Genomic DNA, 16077 nt, shown 5'->3' on the forward strand with positions numbered 1-16077 from the left:
CGCGAACCCCCCCGGGTACGAGATTTTTCCCGGATGCGTCCACCGGCCCCGCGACGCTGCCGGCGGCTCCGCCCCCCCACGGACAAAGGAGCCGAGTTCGGAGATTCGGAGCGCGTCGGCCTCTTCTCCTCCTCGGGTGGCCCCCACGTTCACCTTCCACCCGTCGTCAGACGAGCCGGGTCATCGCCGGAACCCTTTCTATGCCCGGTGGGCAGGAAGCCCGAGATGTGCCCACGCGCGCGTTCGTCGTGGGTGACTCGGCTTCGTCCAGAGGAGGCAGTCTCCCCTTGGCGTCTCCCGGACCATCCGCACCCAGGCGGGACTCAAGCGGACATTCCCCGGACCTCCTCCCCACTCTGTTCACTCGTCACTACGTTGAAGGAACAGATGGAGGCCCAACGGGAATTTTTCCGCGCTTCTCAAGCGCGGTTCGTGCACCGCACGGAAGCTCGTGAGGAGTCACCGCCCCCAAGGGCCCCCCTCGACCATCTTCCACTTGCTCGGCCCCCCTCTGTACCCATCAGTGACCGGGATGGTAGCGTGAGGTTCCTCTCTGCCCGTCCCGACCCCTCCTACGCCGACGACGATGTCCACAGCTCCGTAGGGGGGGGGGGGGGCCACGCTCCCTTTCCCCTCCCGTTTCCCAGTCGGAATCCTCGATGGTGGTCCCACCTTCCTTCTCGGACGTCCTCGCGAGGGTTCGGAGGGCGAATCGACTGGGCCACCCGAAAGAAGAGGAAGCCACATTCGAGTCTGACATCTTCATGACGGCCAACTCTCAGAAAGCCCAGCCTCCTCCCCTCCACCTTCCATGGAGTACGCAGACGGCGAGAGCCATGGCCCAGGCCTCCGACGCTCTCGCAACAAGGACGACCGAGAAGACGCGTTGGCTTCCGGTCCCATTGGAACACCAGAAGCGCTTCTACACCCCATCGGGGTCAACCCTCGGAGCAGCCTCGATCCCGGCGAGGTTACCAGAGCTGGTTAGGCGGACGCCGAGTCGCTGCGCAGACGAAACGTCCTCCTCTCTGGCAGGGAAGTCAGCAACCACCTTCAATCACTGGCTCTGTCCCTGGCGGTGAACTCCTGGCTAGAACGCCTCCTTGCCTCGGCGTGGGGGTTCTTACCCGCACTACAACCCCAGGAAGAATGCGACCTCCAGGCTTTTTGGCAAGCGCGAGCAGAGCCCTGAAGCATCAGGTTTCCTGTCTCTCAACGTCCTGGGCCAACTTCGAGTCCCGCAGGAGAGACACCATCCTCGGGGACCCCAGTGACCCCCTCCTCAGGGAGATTTATGCTCACCCACACGCTGATTCCCCCGGATATGGTGGACTCCGAGATCCTAGACGCAAACATTATAGAGGCTCCGGACTCCCCCACAGGACTCCTAGGAATTCGCCAGCCCCTCTGCACAGGATAGGGGGTTGCCTCTCCCTCTACTGGAGAGCATGGGAAGAGGCCGGGGCGGAAGACTGGACCTACTGAGTCATTAAGACGGGCTATTGTCTTCCCTTTTCCACTGTCCCAAACCTCTCCCTCTATCCCATCCAAGTCAGCAGCTTCCACCCGGACTCGGCTCGCGGGCGGGCCCTAGCGGAGGAATCCTCCGTTTTGCTCCAGACAGGAACTTTAGTGGAAGTCTCGACTCCGGACCCAGGGTTCTTCTCACGGCTATTCCTAGTAGAAAAGACAACAGGGGTGTGGAGACCAGTCATCTATTTGTCTCCACTCAACAAGTTCCTTTTCCCTGACAAAGTTCCGAATGGCCTCCCCAGAGTCCGTAAGGGCGTCTATCAGGGAAGGGAACTTCATGGTGTCGCTGGACCTCCAAGATGCATTCCGCCCAGCTATGCCAGAACACCTGAGAATGGTCCTAACCTTTGTCCTGAAATTGGGCACAGTAGTCAACCCGGAAAAGTCAGATTTCTTACCAGAACAGAGAGTCACGTACCTGGGTATGGTCCTGGACTCCTCCCTAATGGAATCCTTCCTAGTAGGAAAGGGGATCCCGAATCTCGCTTCTCTAGTTGCACAGGCACTATCGACCAGGTTCCTGACGGCTACACAATGCCAAATCCTCCTGGGCCATATGGCCTCCATATAGAAATTAATCCCCTGGAGTAGACAAAGAATGCGACCGCTACAGTGGCTCCTCAAGTCTCAGTGGGCCCCGCAAGAGGGAGAACCCCTACAACACATCTCCCTCACCGAAGAAGTCAAGGATTCTCTTCTCTGGTGGAAGGCCCATGCAACCTTCTCATGGGGATGCCCCTCGGCCCATCTCCCCCCGAAGTCCTCCTGTTCTCCGATGCCTCCAAGGAGGGCTGGGGAGCCCACCTCAACGACGATCACATCAGCGGTTCCTGGTCCACAGTCGAGCGGACAGCCCATATCAATTGGCTTGAGTTGAAAGCAGTACTCCTGGCTCTCCGTCACTTCAAGGATCAAGTCTCAGGAAAAGTAGTGGGCATAATGTCGGACAACTCCTCGGTAGTACCCTACCTGAACGAGCAAGGGGGGCACAGTCTCCCAGGAACTATGCCTTCTGATGATGGACATCCTCAACCTAGCCAAGAATCTCCAGGTGTCACTCAAAGCCCGTTACATCCCGGGGAAGAGGAATGTCTGGGCGGACCACCTCGGCAGGAAGAATCAGATAATCAACACAGAATGGTCCCTCTATCGAGAAGTAGCGAACTTCATCCTCAGCAAATGGGGCTCCCCTCTAGTGGACCTTTTTGCAATGAGATGGAATCACCAACTCCCAATATTTCAGCCCTTTCCTGGATCCTCTGACAGCAGGAGAAAACGCTCTTCTGCACAGTTGGGACAACCTGGACTCCTACGCTTTCCCACCATTTCCCTTGCTCCAGAAGGTACCTCAGAGCAAGACACGCATCCTACCTTCGGATGACTTTGATCGCTCCTTGGTGGCCCGAAGCCCCATGGTTTCCGGACGCCCTCGAGCTAGCAGTAGAAGAGCCTCTGGCCCTTCAGGGAAGACCAGATCTTCTGTATCCACCCATCAACGGGCCTTGGCACAAGAACCCTTCAGCACTCAATCTTCACGCGTTCAGACTATGGTCCAGATCCTCCTAAAGAAGGGTTTTCCCAGAGAAGTGGTTGAGGACATGTCCGCTCCTATTTGCTCATCCTCAGCTAACCTTTATCAAGGGAAATGCGCCTTTGCAAATGGTGCCACTCCAGGAAGTTAGTCCCAGTTCGAGCCACCATTCCTGAGATCGCCTCCTTCCACGTCCTCAGGAAGTCCAGGAAGATCTCCCTCTCGGCAGTACAAAGCTATAGGGCAGCTCTAAATCAGGTGTTTTCTCTGAAGGGCATGGTCCTAGCCCTTTCACAGGAAATTTCCATGCTCTTCAGGCACTTCAAAGATCATGCCCCCCCAGGGAAATCAGTTCTCCTCCGCGGGATGTGGCATTAGTCCTGAACTCTCTGAGGGGTCCCCCTTACGAACCTCTCCGAGAGGCACATCTGAAGGACCTCTCCTAGAGGACAGTTTTTTCTGCTAGCCCTGGCATCTTCCAAGAGAGTAGGGGAGTTACATGCCATCTCTTATAGAGTCGCCCATTCCAAAGGATGGAAAGAGGTCTCCTTCACTTTCATGCCTCAATTCATTGCCAAAACAAAGATCCTGCCAAATCCGACCCTAGATTCTGGTCCTTTAGTGTTCCATCCTTAGACGAATTTGCAGGGGGAGAATAGACTGAAACAGTTCTATGCCCGGTACAAGCCATCCGGACCTACCTCAAGAGAACCGAACATCTTCGACCAGAATTAAAGTGGTTGTTCATCTCTACTAAAGGTAGCCCATCACTAAGAATTCCTTTTCTTACTGGACAATGGAAGTCATCCGCAGAGCCTGCGACATGGACCACACAGATTGCCCATGACCTGAGGGCAGTAGGGACCTCCCTAGTCATCAGAAAGAATCGGTCAGTCAACCAGGTTCTTCAAGCAGGTATATGGAAAAGCCAGAATACGTTCACTTCCTTTTACCTCAAAGAAGTTATGCGGGAATCTTTAGGGAACTTATCTTTGGGCCCCATAGTGGCCGCCCAAGAAGTCCTGAAAATGATATACCCCTCCTCAAGAGCACACAGCCGACCCTGACAACTCATCCAGGTTCTGGCTCGGCAACTGCAGGGATAACTTTCTAAAGTCCTTCTCATACTCTTACATTCCCTTACCTCACCCGCGGGCTCTCTAGCATTCCAAGGGAATCAATTCAAGCCCTTCAGTGGTACAAAAGTGATTATAACCTTTCTGTCTCCACTCCAGGGAACAGAAAGGGGTGCACTTCAAAGTGAGGGGAATGTATAGGGGTCTGGTCAACATAGTCTTAGCACACTAGATTTTCCTTACAGCGGTTTCCCAGGCTAGATAACAACTTCCTTCCCTCCTAAGTCCGAGTCTCCTAGTGTAAGGAGTACCGAAGAGTTTGTATTCTTCGGAACAAATGTAATTTTCGCAGGAAAATTAATTTTTCCCTGATACAAACCTGAGGTACTCCTTACCTTTAATGGCCCTCCTCAACCACCCCTCTAAACAGTTCCTTCTCCTTGCCTGACAACCTTGTGCTTAAATCATACCTGGCTCAGAGAATGGTTATAGTGTGCGAGACTTGTGCCCTTGCCTCAATGGGGCCCCTTACTGAGGATAAGCGTTGCCCAGACCCACAGAGTGAGGATTTTAATTTCGCAGTAGAAATATTCGCGCTACGCGAGAGTATCCTAGTGTAAGGAGTACCTCAGGTTTGTATCAGGGAAAAATTAATTTTCCTGCGAAAATTACATTTTTCCTCGTTTAAGCAGTTCACTCTAAGTACCTCCCTACCTTCTGCCCTTTTCCTCTTTCTCCACTCTCAATTTACCTTCCACCGAAAATGATCTGATATTCCCCCACTCTCTCCCCTTAGAACATGTACATCCTTAACCCATTCAACTCCGATGACAAGATGTCTTGTCATTTGGTCAAATAAAACAAAAAATCATAAAACACCAAAATGTTTGATCAAACACCAGAAAAATATGACGTCAGTCCTCGCTTCGCTGCGAGCGAAGCGAGGATTGACGTCATATTTTTCTGGTGTTTGATCAAACATTTTGGTGTTTTATGATTTTTTGTTTTATTTGACCAAATGACAAGACATCTTGTCATCGGAGTTGAATGGGTTAACTCTTCCTACCATACTCCTGGTCACCACTATATAGTCCATCAACGCTCTATCTGCCACCCTCTCCCATGTGTACTTATGCTTGACTTTCTTATTAAACACTATTTGCTATCATCAACTCTCTTTCAAGACATCTCCATCATCAATTCTCCACTACGATTTTTGCCTCACACTCCATACTTCCCAATCACTCTGTCAATTGGTTCATTTCCTACCCTAGCATTTAGGTCTCCCAATACAAATACATTGACATTTCTCCCTAATCCCTCTATGCACTCAATATATCTACCCAAAATGCCTCCCTTTCCTCTACGGTCTTCTCACTATCAGGCCCATACGCACTTACAAAAACCCACATCTCCTTTCCCAGCTTCACCTTCATCCACATCAACCTTGATGACACCTTCCACTCCACTACCCGCTTACTTATCTCTTCACTTACTAGTATAGCCACCCCTTCTCTCCCTTGTCCCCTCTTCACTCCTGAGTACCTCCCCAGACTCACAGTTGCCCTTTCCTTTCATTTTAGTTTCACTCAAAGCCAGTACATCCTTCTTCTCACATACTGCCTATCTCTTCCCTTTTACTCTATGTACCACATCCACACACATTAAAAGACCCAAACCTTAGGATACTGGTTGGAAAAGTCCCAGACCCTCTTATGCCTTTACTTTCTTTTTTAGGAATGTCCCCTTTTGGGGCTACAGGTAGTCGGACTCCTAATCACACCCCCCATCCCTTTTTTGCCTTTTACGACTCAAGTGGAAATACTTGGTGGCAGTATTCTTTTCCCCCACCACAGGGTAGGTAGGCAAAAAGAGGAAATGAATATTCAGAGAAATGGTACAGGACAGTAACAAGGGGTTGGGGGACAGCATAACGGAGGGGCAGTCAAAGTATAAAAGTGTCATAATTTCTCTATGTACAGAGTTTTCCTCTACCACAGACAAAATGATGTGTGGCTCTGGTCTGCAGGGGCACCCCATATAGACCCTAAAGTATCAATTGCATGCTACTTTGCCACAATAACATGCAGCCAATACCCCTTGTGAAAACCATTAAACTGACATCTGGGATTCTCATAAATCATATGGGTTGCTCATTTTGGGTCAGATCTACCAGGTTTGTGGGCTTTTCAGTACTTGGGGCCCTATACCATGGCATACTTGGTGTTTGGGATAATCCAGCCCTGCTGTATGGATGTTTTGCATGGTTTCAGTGGAGGGTTGTGGTAGATGTTTGAGATGTACGCTGCTGGCGATTTTTTTTGCTATATTCTGTTGGTGCTTGTGAGATGTAGTTTGAAGGGTGTGTTGTTTAGGGTTCTGGCAGAAAATTGTGTTCCTGTCATTTTCATGTGATGTTTTGTTGGGAAGATTATGATTTAATGTTGGGAGTCCTATAAGGTGGTTTTGGTGCCTGTTATTAGTGTTCCATTCTGCAAAATTTTTCTAAATTGTTCATGTTCAATTTGCCAATAGTTGGGAACCATGCTATGGAGGTGTATTCCTGAGTGGTTCTTACGAACTGTTTTTAGATGGTTATTGGTTTCTTTATTTCCCAAAGTCTTTGCTAAAGATGGTTTTCAATAGGCTTGCTTTCTTGTTAATCATTACTCTAAGGTCCTTGATATATAGGCCGAATGTCATATGGTATCAAATGCAGGACCCAAAATTTTTTAGTTCCATTCAATGGAAGGGTTTGGCCATTCAATTTTGCTATGGGGTGGCTTTTTGATTTATGGCTGTCTACAGTGAGTAGTGTTACTGTTTATTTCTGAGGTAAAGTTTGGTCAAACATTTGAAAACAACCACTCAGTTCCTCAAGACTACTCCAGTAGAAATTTCCCCTCTCAAGAAACGAGAACCACACAAGCAAAGTGGCCGAGTCCTGCTTTCCCGCCCCTTGCCCTTCCACTTTCTTCAGGCCAGCTGCAACAGTGGACTGCAGGTGATGAAAGGTTACATGGATGTTTAAAAGCCTGTTTCAAGGAAAATTGTCATTCTTCTTTGTATTGAAGATAAGTGAGAGGATGCAAGTCAACTCCATCGTGTTTGGAGAGAGACGAATAGAATTATCTTGTCATGATCATGTATGATTTATAACTTTCAGTTCAGTGGTCGATTGTCGAGATCCGCTTATTCTTCTTTTGTTGCTTTCACGTGGTCGCTGGTCGGCTCATTCAATTTTATTTGCTTTGGTTTGGTTTAGTCTGGGCAGCAGAGCATTTGGTTTAGGCTTGGCCCTGGTACAGTGAGGTCACTGTGGTTAGACCAAGTTTTGGTATTGGATGCACAAGAAGACACCAGCATCAGCTCTTCAACCCTGGACATTAATGGAATGGAGTTTGTTCTCATCTGGGTCAACAGGTCCTTCCGCAGATCTCTTTGGGGAGAATCTTTAGACTTGTCTGTGTTGTATCAGTGTTGGACTGATTCTATGTAACTAGCAGAAAGTAGTAGTAGGAAAGGAGGTCACCTGTATGAAGAATCTGGAGAATCATGTGATTGAAGTGAGGAGTTACAGGTTTTGAAAATGGGCAGCTTTGCTATCCATCTTGCAAGACTATCACATGCAAGTACTTGCCCACATTAATACAATATAGACAACAATCCAACATTTCTTTCCTGAGGAACGCTGCTTGCTATTGCAAAAGTGCAAATTTCCAGTCTATGAAAGTCAAGGCTATTTATTAACCGAGGATGGTAGAAAAACTCATTAACATCAGTATTACATCTTTATTATACAGAATTGATCACTCCTGCCTATACAAAGAATTTTATACATATACAAAACCTTACCAACAAACTAGACCTGGTAGCCAACAAGAGTTCCTTTTCCAATGCATTCACCAACGAAGAACCAGCAAGCAATCTCCCCTGCAACCAGTGTGTTAACCCAAGCTTCCTGCAACATGAAACAAACTTGTGTTCATCAAGGTCAGTCTTAAGAAATAGTAATGTTTTTCCTAAAACTGATGACCCTTCAACCACTAAGTGCCAAGATGGAAAGTTTTTTTTTCTTCTTCTTTTTTTTGTATGAAATAGATGTCAATGAAGTGGCAGGTCCTGCTATGGATATGTTGTGTCTTGCCGCATTGCTTCCGACCTGGGTAGCGGGCATGGGCAGTGATGACCCTTCATCCCCAAGGAGCTAAGATGAGAGAAAAATGGGTGATGGATGGAAGTGGGCTTGGTGGTGGTAGGTGCACACCTTGACTGACTACCTCCCTTATAAGGAGCATGAAGCCTATTGGTATACAGACTGTTGGGTAATGCTAAAGACAGGGTGCTAAGATGGATGAGGCAATTAATGGGTTTGGATGAGTGTGGTATAATTGTTGGGTGAGTGTATGCTTTGATTTTGGACACCTCCACCAAGAGGAAAGGCACTTTAGTATGCATACATTAAATTTATATAAGAACAAGAATTTTAAACATGTTCTAAATGTAAACAAACTGAAGTATTTATAACTGCATTATGAACAAACATACTACTATGAGATACTCCTTGTAGTGCCTACTTAAGTCACATTTACCTAGATTCCTTAATATACACAAGTCACAACTTTATATCAATATTTTCTGAACAAATTTCCCTATAGCAATTCTCACCTTGACTGTGAGCTTCCTCCATGCTCCTGTTTGGGCACTCTTGACGATGTTCCCAAGTCCTTGGACGGCTGTTCCAATCTCGCCTGGGCTAGGGGGGACTAGTTCCACCTTGGCATAATGCACAAAGGTGTTCAGCTTGGGACCAGATGCCTCAAGAGCACCTGTTGGAATATTCCAACTTAGAATATGACCTCGTATAATTGGATGAACAAAATGATCAACCCTTTCAACCTAAAAATGTTCTAGCATAACCTGTTTGGTCATACGTCACATGATTTTTTTTCTAACGTGTCTGTAGTCTTGGGTAGGAGCTAACAAAATAGTGCTATGGCTGATCAAAATTTCACATGGTCCCCAGCCTATGTTTGGTTATTATAGGTCATTTGAAGGTCATTTATATTGCCAATCACTAATTTTATTCACTATTCTGTGATAGACTAAAAGTGACAAAACCTTCATGTTCTATTTTATCACAAGTATCATTTAATACATTTTTTTTTCAAAGTAAGGATCTCTATTTCTATGACAGCTTTGATGACAAATTTATTTGTATACTGTTCACTTTTATTCATTTTGATTCATGAACAAGACATTGTGGTAATACCTAAGTCATGTCACTGGGAATTAGTGACAATGACATGAGCACCATCTACGCACTGATGTATTATACCATCAAAAGAAGTCCACAAAATTCCAAATTAGGACATAATAATCTGTATATAAATACTTTACGTGATACATAATTGTTGTAACATGACCACAAAACATTTACAAGCATCCAAAATTACCACTTATCAGTGTTGTTAGTGAGTGGCACAAAGTTTACTTGTTGGCAAGTGGCCTATAACTTTCATATGATGTAGCAAACAACTTTCACCACAAAAACAAGCATTATGTTAATTCATATGCTGCTTGCCAGTCAAAACATGTTACTTGTTGGTCCTTGTCAGTCTTAAGTATGACTAATTTCGTGCTTTGCACAAGAAGTTACATTTGGGTCACAACTGGGTACAACCCCAGTACAACTGGGTCATTAGCAACACCCCAACGAGGTGCTGAAGTGAATACAAAAGTGTTAAATTGACCCACAACAAAAACTAGAAAGACTTAAAATTTCATCTCCAAAGTACAATGGCAGTATACTAATAAAAATTTACCCAAAGAATTTCTCACAAAATTTATATTATATATATATATATATATATATATATATATATATATATATATATATATACACAGACGCTCCTCTACTTAAGTTCATTATTTTTCGATTTTACGTTTGAACTGACTGTAAAAAAAAAAAATTGTAAAAAAAAATTTGAGTGAATTTTTTAGTTTAGTGAGCTCTCCGTAGTTCAAACGATACTTATGCATGATGCTGCGTCCATTGTTTACATGGCACAAACGACTTGCCTCATCCTCCTCCTCCCCCTCCACCATCTCAATTTATGTTGCTTGAATTTAATTTATTTGAAATTAATGTTATTATTTTACAATGTTATGTGTATAATTAATGATCTAGGGGTGTTTTATAAGATACGGTAATAGAATTTACGGATGTATAGTACAGTAACAACTTGTGTTCATTTTCAACTTGCGTTCGGAACGTAACTAAAACGCAAGTTGAGGAGCGTCTGTATATATATATATATAAATTCAAATCAGCCATCTTGAGTCCACTGTTGAACAAAGGCCTCTTTCATAGCATTCCATGTTTCACACAACCATGCCAACCTTTACTGCATCACTCCTGCAAACCTATCTCGTCTCTCCACCTTCTGCCTGGTCTCCCTCTTCCATGCTTCTCACCTCGCAGTGGCTACTTGATAACACACTTGCTCCATCGTTCATCAGTCATTCACATAAACTTACCTACGTGATTCTACTTCCTCTCTTTTATTGCCTTCACACTATCTTTCACTCTCATCTGCTCTCTCACCCAACTTGCTCTCTTAGCATTATTCCTATCATTCATCTTCTATGTGCATTCCTTATCTTAGTTTCCATCAGCTTCATCAGTTTAAGTCTCACACCCATAGATTACTGATGGCAGAATGAACCGATTGTAAACTTTACGTTTCAAACATAAAGGTAGACCCTCTCAGGATTTTTTTTTATACATACTTTCCAACCAAGTATAATATGCCTTTTTATTTCATTATCATGATCTTTCATCACTTTCACCATCTGGCCTAAATAATTATATTCTTTAACTTCAATATTCTCACCATTGCTTCTCTTTGGTTTGAACTTTCATGTTAAACATTACTCTGGTTTTACTTGTTCATTTTTAATGCTACTTCATAACAAAAGCATGTATTTGTGAATTTTCATTTCACCCAATCCCATAGCAATTTCTGTTAATTTGGTCAGGTTACTTGGGTTAGGTTCTTTTAGGCTAGGGGAAGTAAAAATTCACAAATTCCAAAAAATGTACGGTCAATTTGTAGTTTCACCCAACCATAGAATTTGATATGTGGCTTATGTGTTTCTGGTGAGAAATGTTGTAATATGAACGATGGTGTACATAATTTCCATCGCAAATGCGCACTTTAGAAGTAATTAAGTATTGAAGTTATGCACTTATGCCTACATCTCCCGAACGATCTGGAGGGTGGGAAATCGGGGTAATGCGCATTGCCAAACAGGTGTAAAATGAAGAAGACTAAAGAAACACATAAAAACAAAAATATCCAATATCGGCGGGTACCGCCCGCGGCGCCATGTTTGTTTACTAACGATTGTAAGTATTTGTGAGAAGAAGCGCTAGATTAAGGGCAGCCCTTTGCACAAGACTTGGTAACCGTAAACTCAACTAACCTAACCTAACGGAGGTAACGTTAGTTTACGGTTAGGAAGTCTTGTGCGGCTGGAGTGGACTTTGCTAAATGTAACAAATCTAGCGAGACATTTTTCGAATCGTTGGTAAAAACAAAGTCAAAGATGGCTACCGCTGGACTCAGGCCCTAAAATATGATTTTTTTTTATTTTTCTCAAGTGTTTTTGTTCATTTTAAACATGTTTTGCAATGCACATTACTCCATTTATTAGTCTTCCCCACCCAAAAACCCTGATTTCCCACACGTACCCCCCGATCGTTCGGGAGATGTAAGCATAAGTGCATAATTTCAATACTTAATTACTTCAAAAGTACGCATTTGCGACCAAATGATGTACACCAACGTTCATATCACAACACTTCTCACCAGAAACACACAAGTCACATATCAAATTCTATGGTTGGGTGAAACTATAAATTGTCCAATACGTTTAAACTGTATTGATCCCACCCTGAAACAATTTTCTCTATTACCCTTCCTATGTCAAACATGACTAAATAAAAGTATACTTAAATAATTTTCGCAGTCTATTAACAAGTTCAGAATAACATATTTAAGTTTTAAATTAACGCCATGCTGACAAACTATCTCATAATTCTTCCCTACTAACCCAACAAGTCGTTCCAAAGGGTCAAGTGTGACTAGCAGTATATCATCATATGATTTAGTTTTGGTGAACCATACTCCCTGAACTTGGCTGGGAGGGTCAAACCTGAACATTACCGATTGCATAACATACAAATAGTCACATTACCTAGCAAAATTATGTAAAGCCTTACTCAAATACAGAAATGTAATCAACACAAATCGAATGAATACATTTGTGCAACTTGCATACAAAAGACTGGAAAATGACCGTAATTTGTATCCAAATTTATTGACGGATATCCCAAGAATCAGTGAATCTGATGCCCTTTAAAGTTCCTCAATTTCAGGGTTGCCACTATCACTTAAACTATAAATTCCAACCTGTAAACATCACTGGCAGTATAATTCAACTTACAGTTAACTGTTTATTGGTATAAAAAATCGATATTTTCTACCATTTCATGCGTCTATTTCTATAGTTCTATCTTGTTCGAAACTCAAACTCTTACAAATTGTTCAGGTTAATAACTGTTTCGGATGAGCGGGTTTTCTCTATATGTTTATGGGATGAAGAGGATTATTTCATTGTTGTTATAAACTAAGAATTACCTACCTTTAATTAGGGCAGGGATTTTTGTGGCGAGTTGGCTCATTTTTGATGTTTTGTCTTCGTCTGCTTGTACCCACCAGATCAGCTGCGAGGCCGGTGAGACGGAGATACTCGGATGTAACCTAGCATTTGTTTTTTTACCTATTGATCGGCAGTCACTCCGTATTATTGCTAAGATAGACCAGGTCGCCAGTTCAGGTGTGATTAGAATGTAAACTAATGCAAATTCGATATTATATGATTCAGAATTTAAGTAATTAAGAAAAAAGATAGTCAGTTTACTTTGAAGCGCCAAGTTTGAAATGGCTTACTGCCATAGTGGATGCTGCGTTATCATTATTATGATTATTGTTATCATCATTATTTTTTCATTATCATTGTTATCATTACCTATTATTATCATCATAATTGTTGTAATTTTCATTATTATTCTATCTTTGTTTTGCATATAGAAGAGCACGGGGAGACATGGAAGAAACCTACAAGATACTGACAGGAAAATATGATGGAGACTGCACTCAAGGCATATTGAAGCTTAGGGAAGAGAACATAATGTTACGTATTCGCATGTACATTAAACTCACCTTTTTCTATTGCACATGGGCCGTGATCATGGGAGCACGAGTTAAAGACAAGTTCACGCTTACCATTGTCCGGATCAGGGAAAGGCAGGAGTTCAGTTTTCTTCGCTTTAATGTAATTAGCAAACAAGAGGATTTTACACGTGTGTTCAACACCAATGCTAGGCTTACTCTCTCTATGCGAGGGTATGGCAGGCGATTCCGGGACCTCCCCTGGCGTCCCCCCATCATACCCTCGCTACATACCCCCTTGCTTATGCTTCGACTCTCCGACATCACGCATCACTTACACGCATACCAACCATCCAGGCACACTATGCAACATTCATATATGCAATTTCGCCACAATAAGAAGGGGAAACTCACTGAAATTATTCAAGACAAGGTCACGGCTGGATGTAAGAAAATATGCTTTCCCGTGTAGGGTTGTCAATAATTGGAACCGGCTGCCTGAATGGTTGATTGCAGCAAAATCAGTCAACCAATATGAGAGTAGACAACAAATTCTGGCAAAACCAAGAACTAAAATACGATTATAAAGCAAAGATCCACCACAAGCTACCACAAAGTGTAAATGTGGATATGGAGTCATAGGCGTAAGCCTCTTCCAGGAAGTCTTCTATGTGTCTATATATGTTTTATTTATATTCATCATTATTACCATCAATATCATCATCATTATCTCCATTATCAACATAGATATTTATTGCATATTTCAAAAAACAGAAAATAAAATGCTAGCATAGGACCGTTCCGGAGAGAGTTGTTTATTTGAAATATCCAAAACACTAAATGTCCCTCCCATTGCCCAGCCTGATTATGAATTACTTCTAGTGTTTTTCTGTATAATGAGGTTATTTAATGTTTGTTTAAGAGAGGGTAGAGTGCCGGAGGACTGGAGGAGTGCCTGTATAGTTCCACTTTACAAGGGAAAAGGGGACAAGTGTGAGTGTAGTAGTTTCAGTCGTGATCCACACAGACTTATGGAGTGCCATTGACGTCATTTGGTTTGGGAAGACAACAGATGACGTCTATACAACGACCTAAAACCAGCACTCTGTTGAACCTCTTGCATGAGAGGTCTGGAAAGTTTCACTGGAACCCCAGTCATATTGGGATTCCAGGGAACATTATTACGAATGATGCTACCAAGGCAGCGACGAGGTTCAGCAGTATCACACTGTCCCTGGAACCCACGATCACACAGGTCAAGGGCGTCACCAACAAGAAGACCAGACTGATGGCCAGAGCCGACCATAGCAACAATCTTCATACTTCGGAATCAGTGCTGCGGTGCTACCTCGTCAGTAGGTACGAAGCCGTCCACCTGTCTCCTGCTAGAAGGGCGGGATCTATCGTCCACAGGATCCGCTTTGGATGTGTAGCCGTTAAAAGGTTGGGGCTACACAATGGGCTTAGCGGGGTCAGATAACGCCCCTCTGGGTTTTCTCGGTTTATTTTAACAGATATCTGGATTTACAGCTTGGGGACATAATCTCCCCTGGTGAGTCCAGGGAGAGTGTCTCCCCTAGGCTTTTCTCTCTGGCGAACGCAGTCGCCTCGTTATATAGGGGAATAAGCTTAGGTAAGCATGTTTGGTGTAGATTACCACATAGGAAATGTGTCTGTGATATTAATCTATATTATATGTGTGTTAGTTATATTGTAATGGGTTTAGTCGTATTTGTGGATGTGGCTAGACATGGTGCATGTATTGGAGTTACGATAATGTAGCTTGGTAGGTATAAGGACAGGTTAATGAACTGTCTGGAGACATTGGGTACTTATGTTGGACGATGGTGCGATGTAGCATGTTATGATGTGTTGCGTTATCTGAGTCAGGTGTTTATGATTAGGAAATGTGAGGTCATCAAAATTGCTAAAGGTTAATGCCTTCTTGTATGTGTGCGGATTATGTGTCATGGCGTGTGATATATCGTAATGGTTAGTAATGATAGGATGCAATTGTCGTTGTGAGTGGTAAGGATTACACGCGGGGAGAGGCAATCAGCAATGATGCAAAATATGTGGGGCCTTTATGTAACATACCTTCCACCACTCTCTGCTACTGCAGAACCACTGTCATTCCTCGCCAAGGCCTCAGCCTGCCATTCATCACGGCAGGGGTGGCGCGATACCTCATTGTCTTCTCTTTCGAGGCAACCCTAAACTTCCTGGGGGTACACCTTTCCCCTGGCGCCGCCTGAGGTTGAGGGATGCTCCCTGGTGCCACTGCTAACATTGGCATCAGGTGAGCACCACCTCCTGTTTCATATGTGAAGTCTTCCGGATCTCCGTAAGGTTGAGGTCCAGGAGGGCGACAGCCCCGTACACATTTAAAAAACATATAAAATAATTAAAGAAACAAACAGACAAATAGATAAAATAATAAATGAATAAATAAAATAAATGTGCCTCTCGATATGGTCACTGGTACTATCTGCTATTACTGATTCCATCATTCTACCTATAGCTGACGTCAAACTGAGTGATCTGTAGTTGCGCATAGAAGATACTACATGCACATACCAAGGGCCTTTTCCCCCTTGCAGAGGGAGGTAGCCAAAGTTAAAGGGCATAATTCCACTCCACTCCCATTCACCACCCCTCCCTCCTTCTTTTCTTGGCTTCTCCTGGCCATCCCTACATC

At 44.1% G+C, this 16077-nt stretch overlaps 1 protein-coding gene across 1 annotated transcript; it reads right to left on the reverse strand.

Moving 5' to 3' along the window:
• Positions 1-7917: 7917 nt before the first annotated feature.
• On the reverse strand, positions 7918-13004 carry LOC143034443 (ATP synthase F(0) complex subunit g, mitochondrial-like). The gene is made up of 3 exons (XM_076200499.1): positions 12850-13004; positions 8809-8969; positions 7918-8101 (listed from the first exon to the last, which is right to left on the reverse strand). The coding sequence occupies exons 1-3, from the start codon at positions 12887-12889 to the stop codon at positions 8003-8005; spliced, it is 300 nt and encodes a 99-aa protein (XP_076056614.1). The 5' UTR covers positions 12890-13004; the 3' UTR covers positions 7918-8002.
• Positions 13005-16077: the final 3073 nt, after the last annotated feature.

Source organism: Oratosquilla oratoria, chromosome 17, assembly GCF_046742065.1.
Source record: "Oratosquilla oratoria isolate Oo_2021 chromosome 17, ASM4674206v1, whole genome shotgun sequence".
NCBI lineage: Eukaryota > Metazoa > Arthropoda > Malacostraca > Stomatopoda > Squillidae > Oratosquilla > Oratosquilla oratoria.

Excerpts from the sequence above, each read along its gene's own strand:
- LOC143034443 (XM_076200499.1), bottom strand. The coding sequence starts at position 12,889 with ATGAGCCAACTCGCCACAAAAATCCCTGCCCTAATTAAAG. Across the intron at positions 8,970-12,849 it reads AATCCCTGCCCTAATTAAAG|GTGCTCTTGAGGCATCTGGT; the intron begins GTAGGTAATTCT and ends ATATTCCAACAG. Across the intron at positions 8,102-8,808 it reads GGAGGAAGCTCACAGTCAAG|GAAGCTTGGGTTAACACACT; the intron begins GTGAGAATTGCT and ends TTCATGTTGCAG.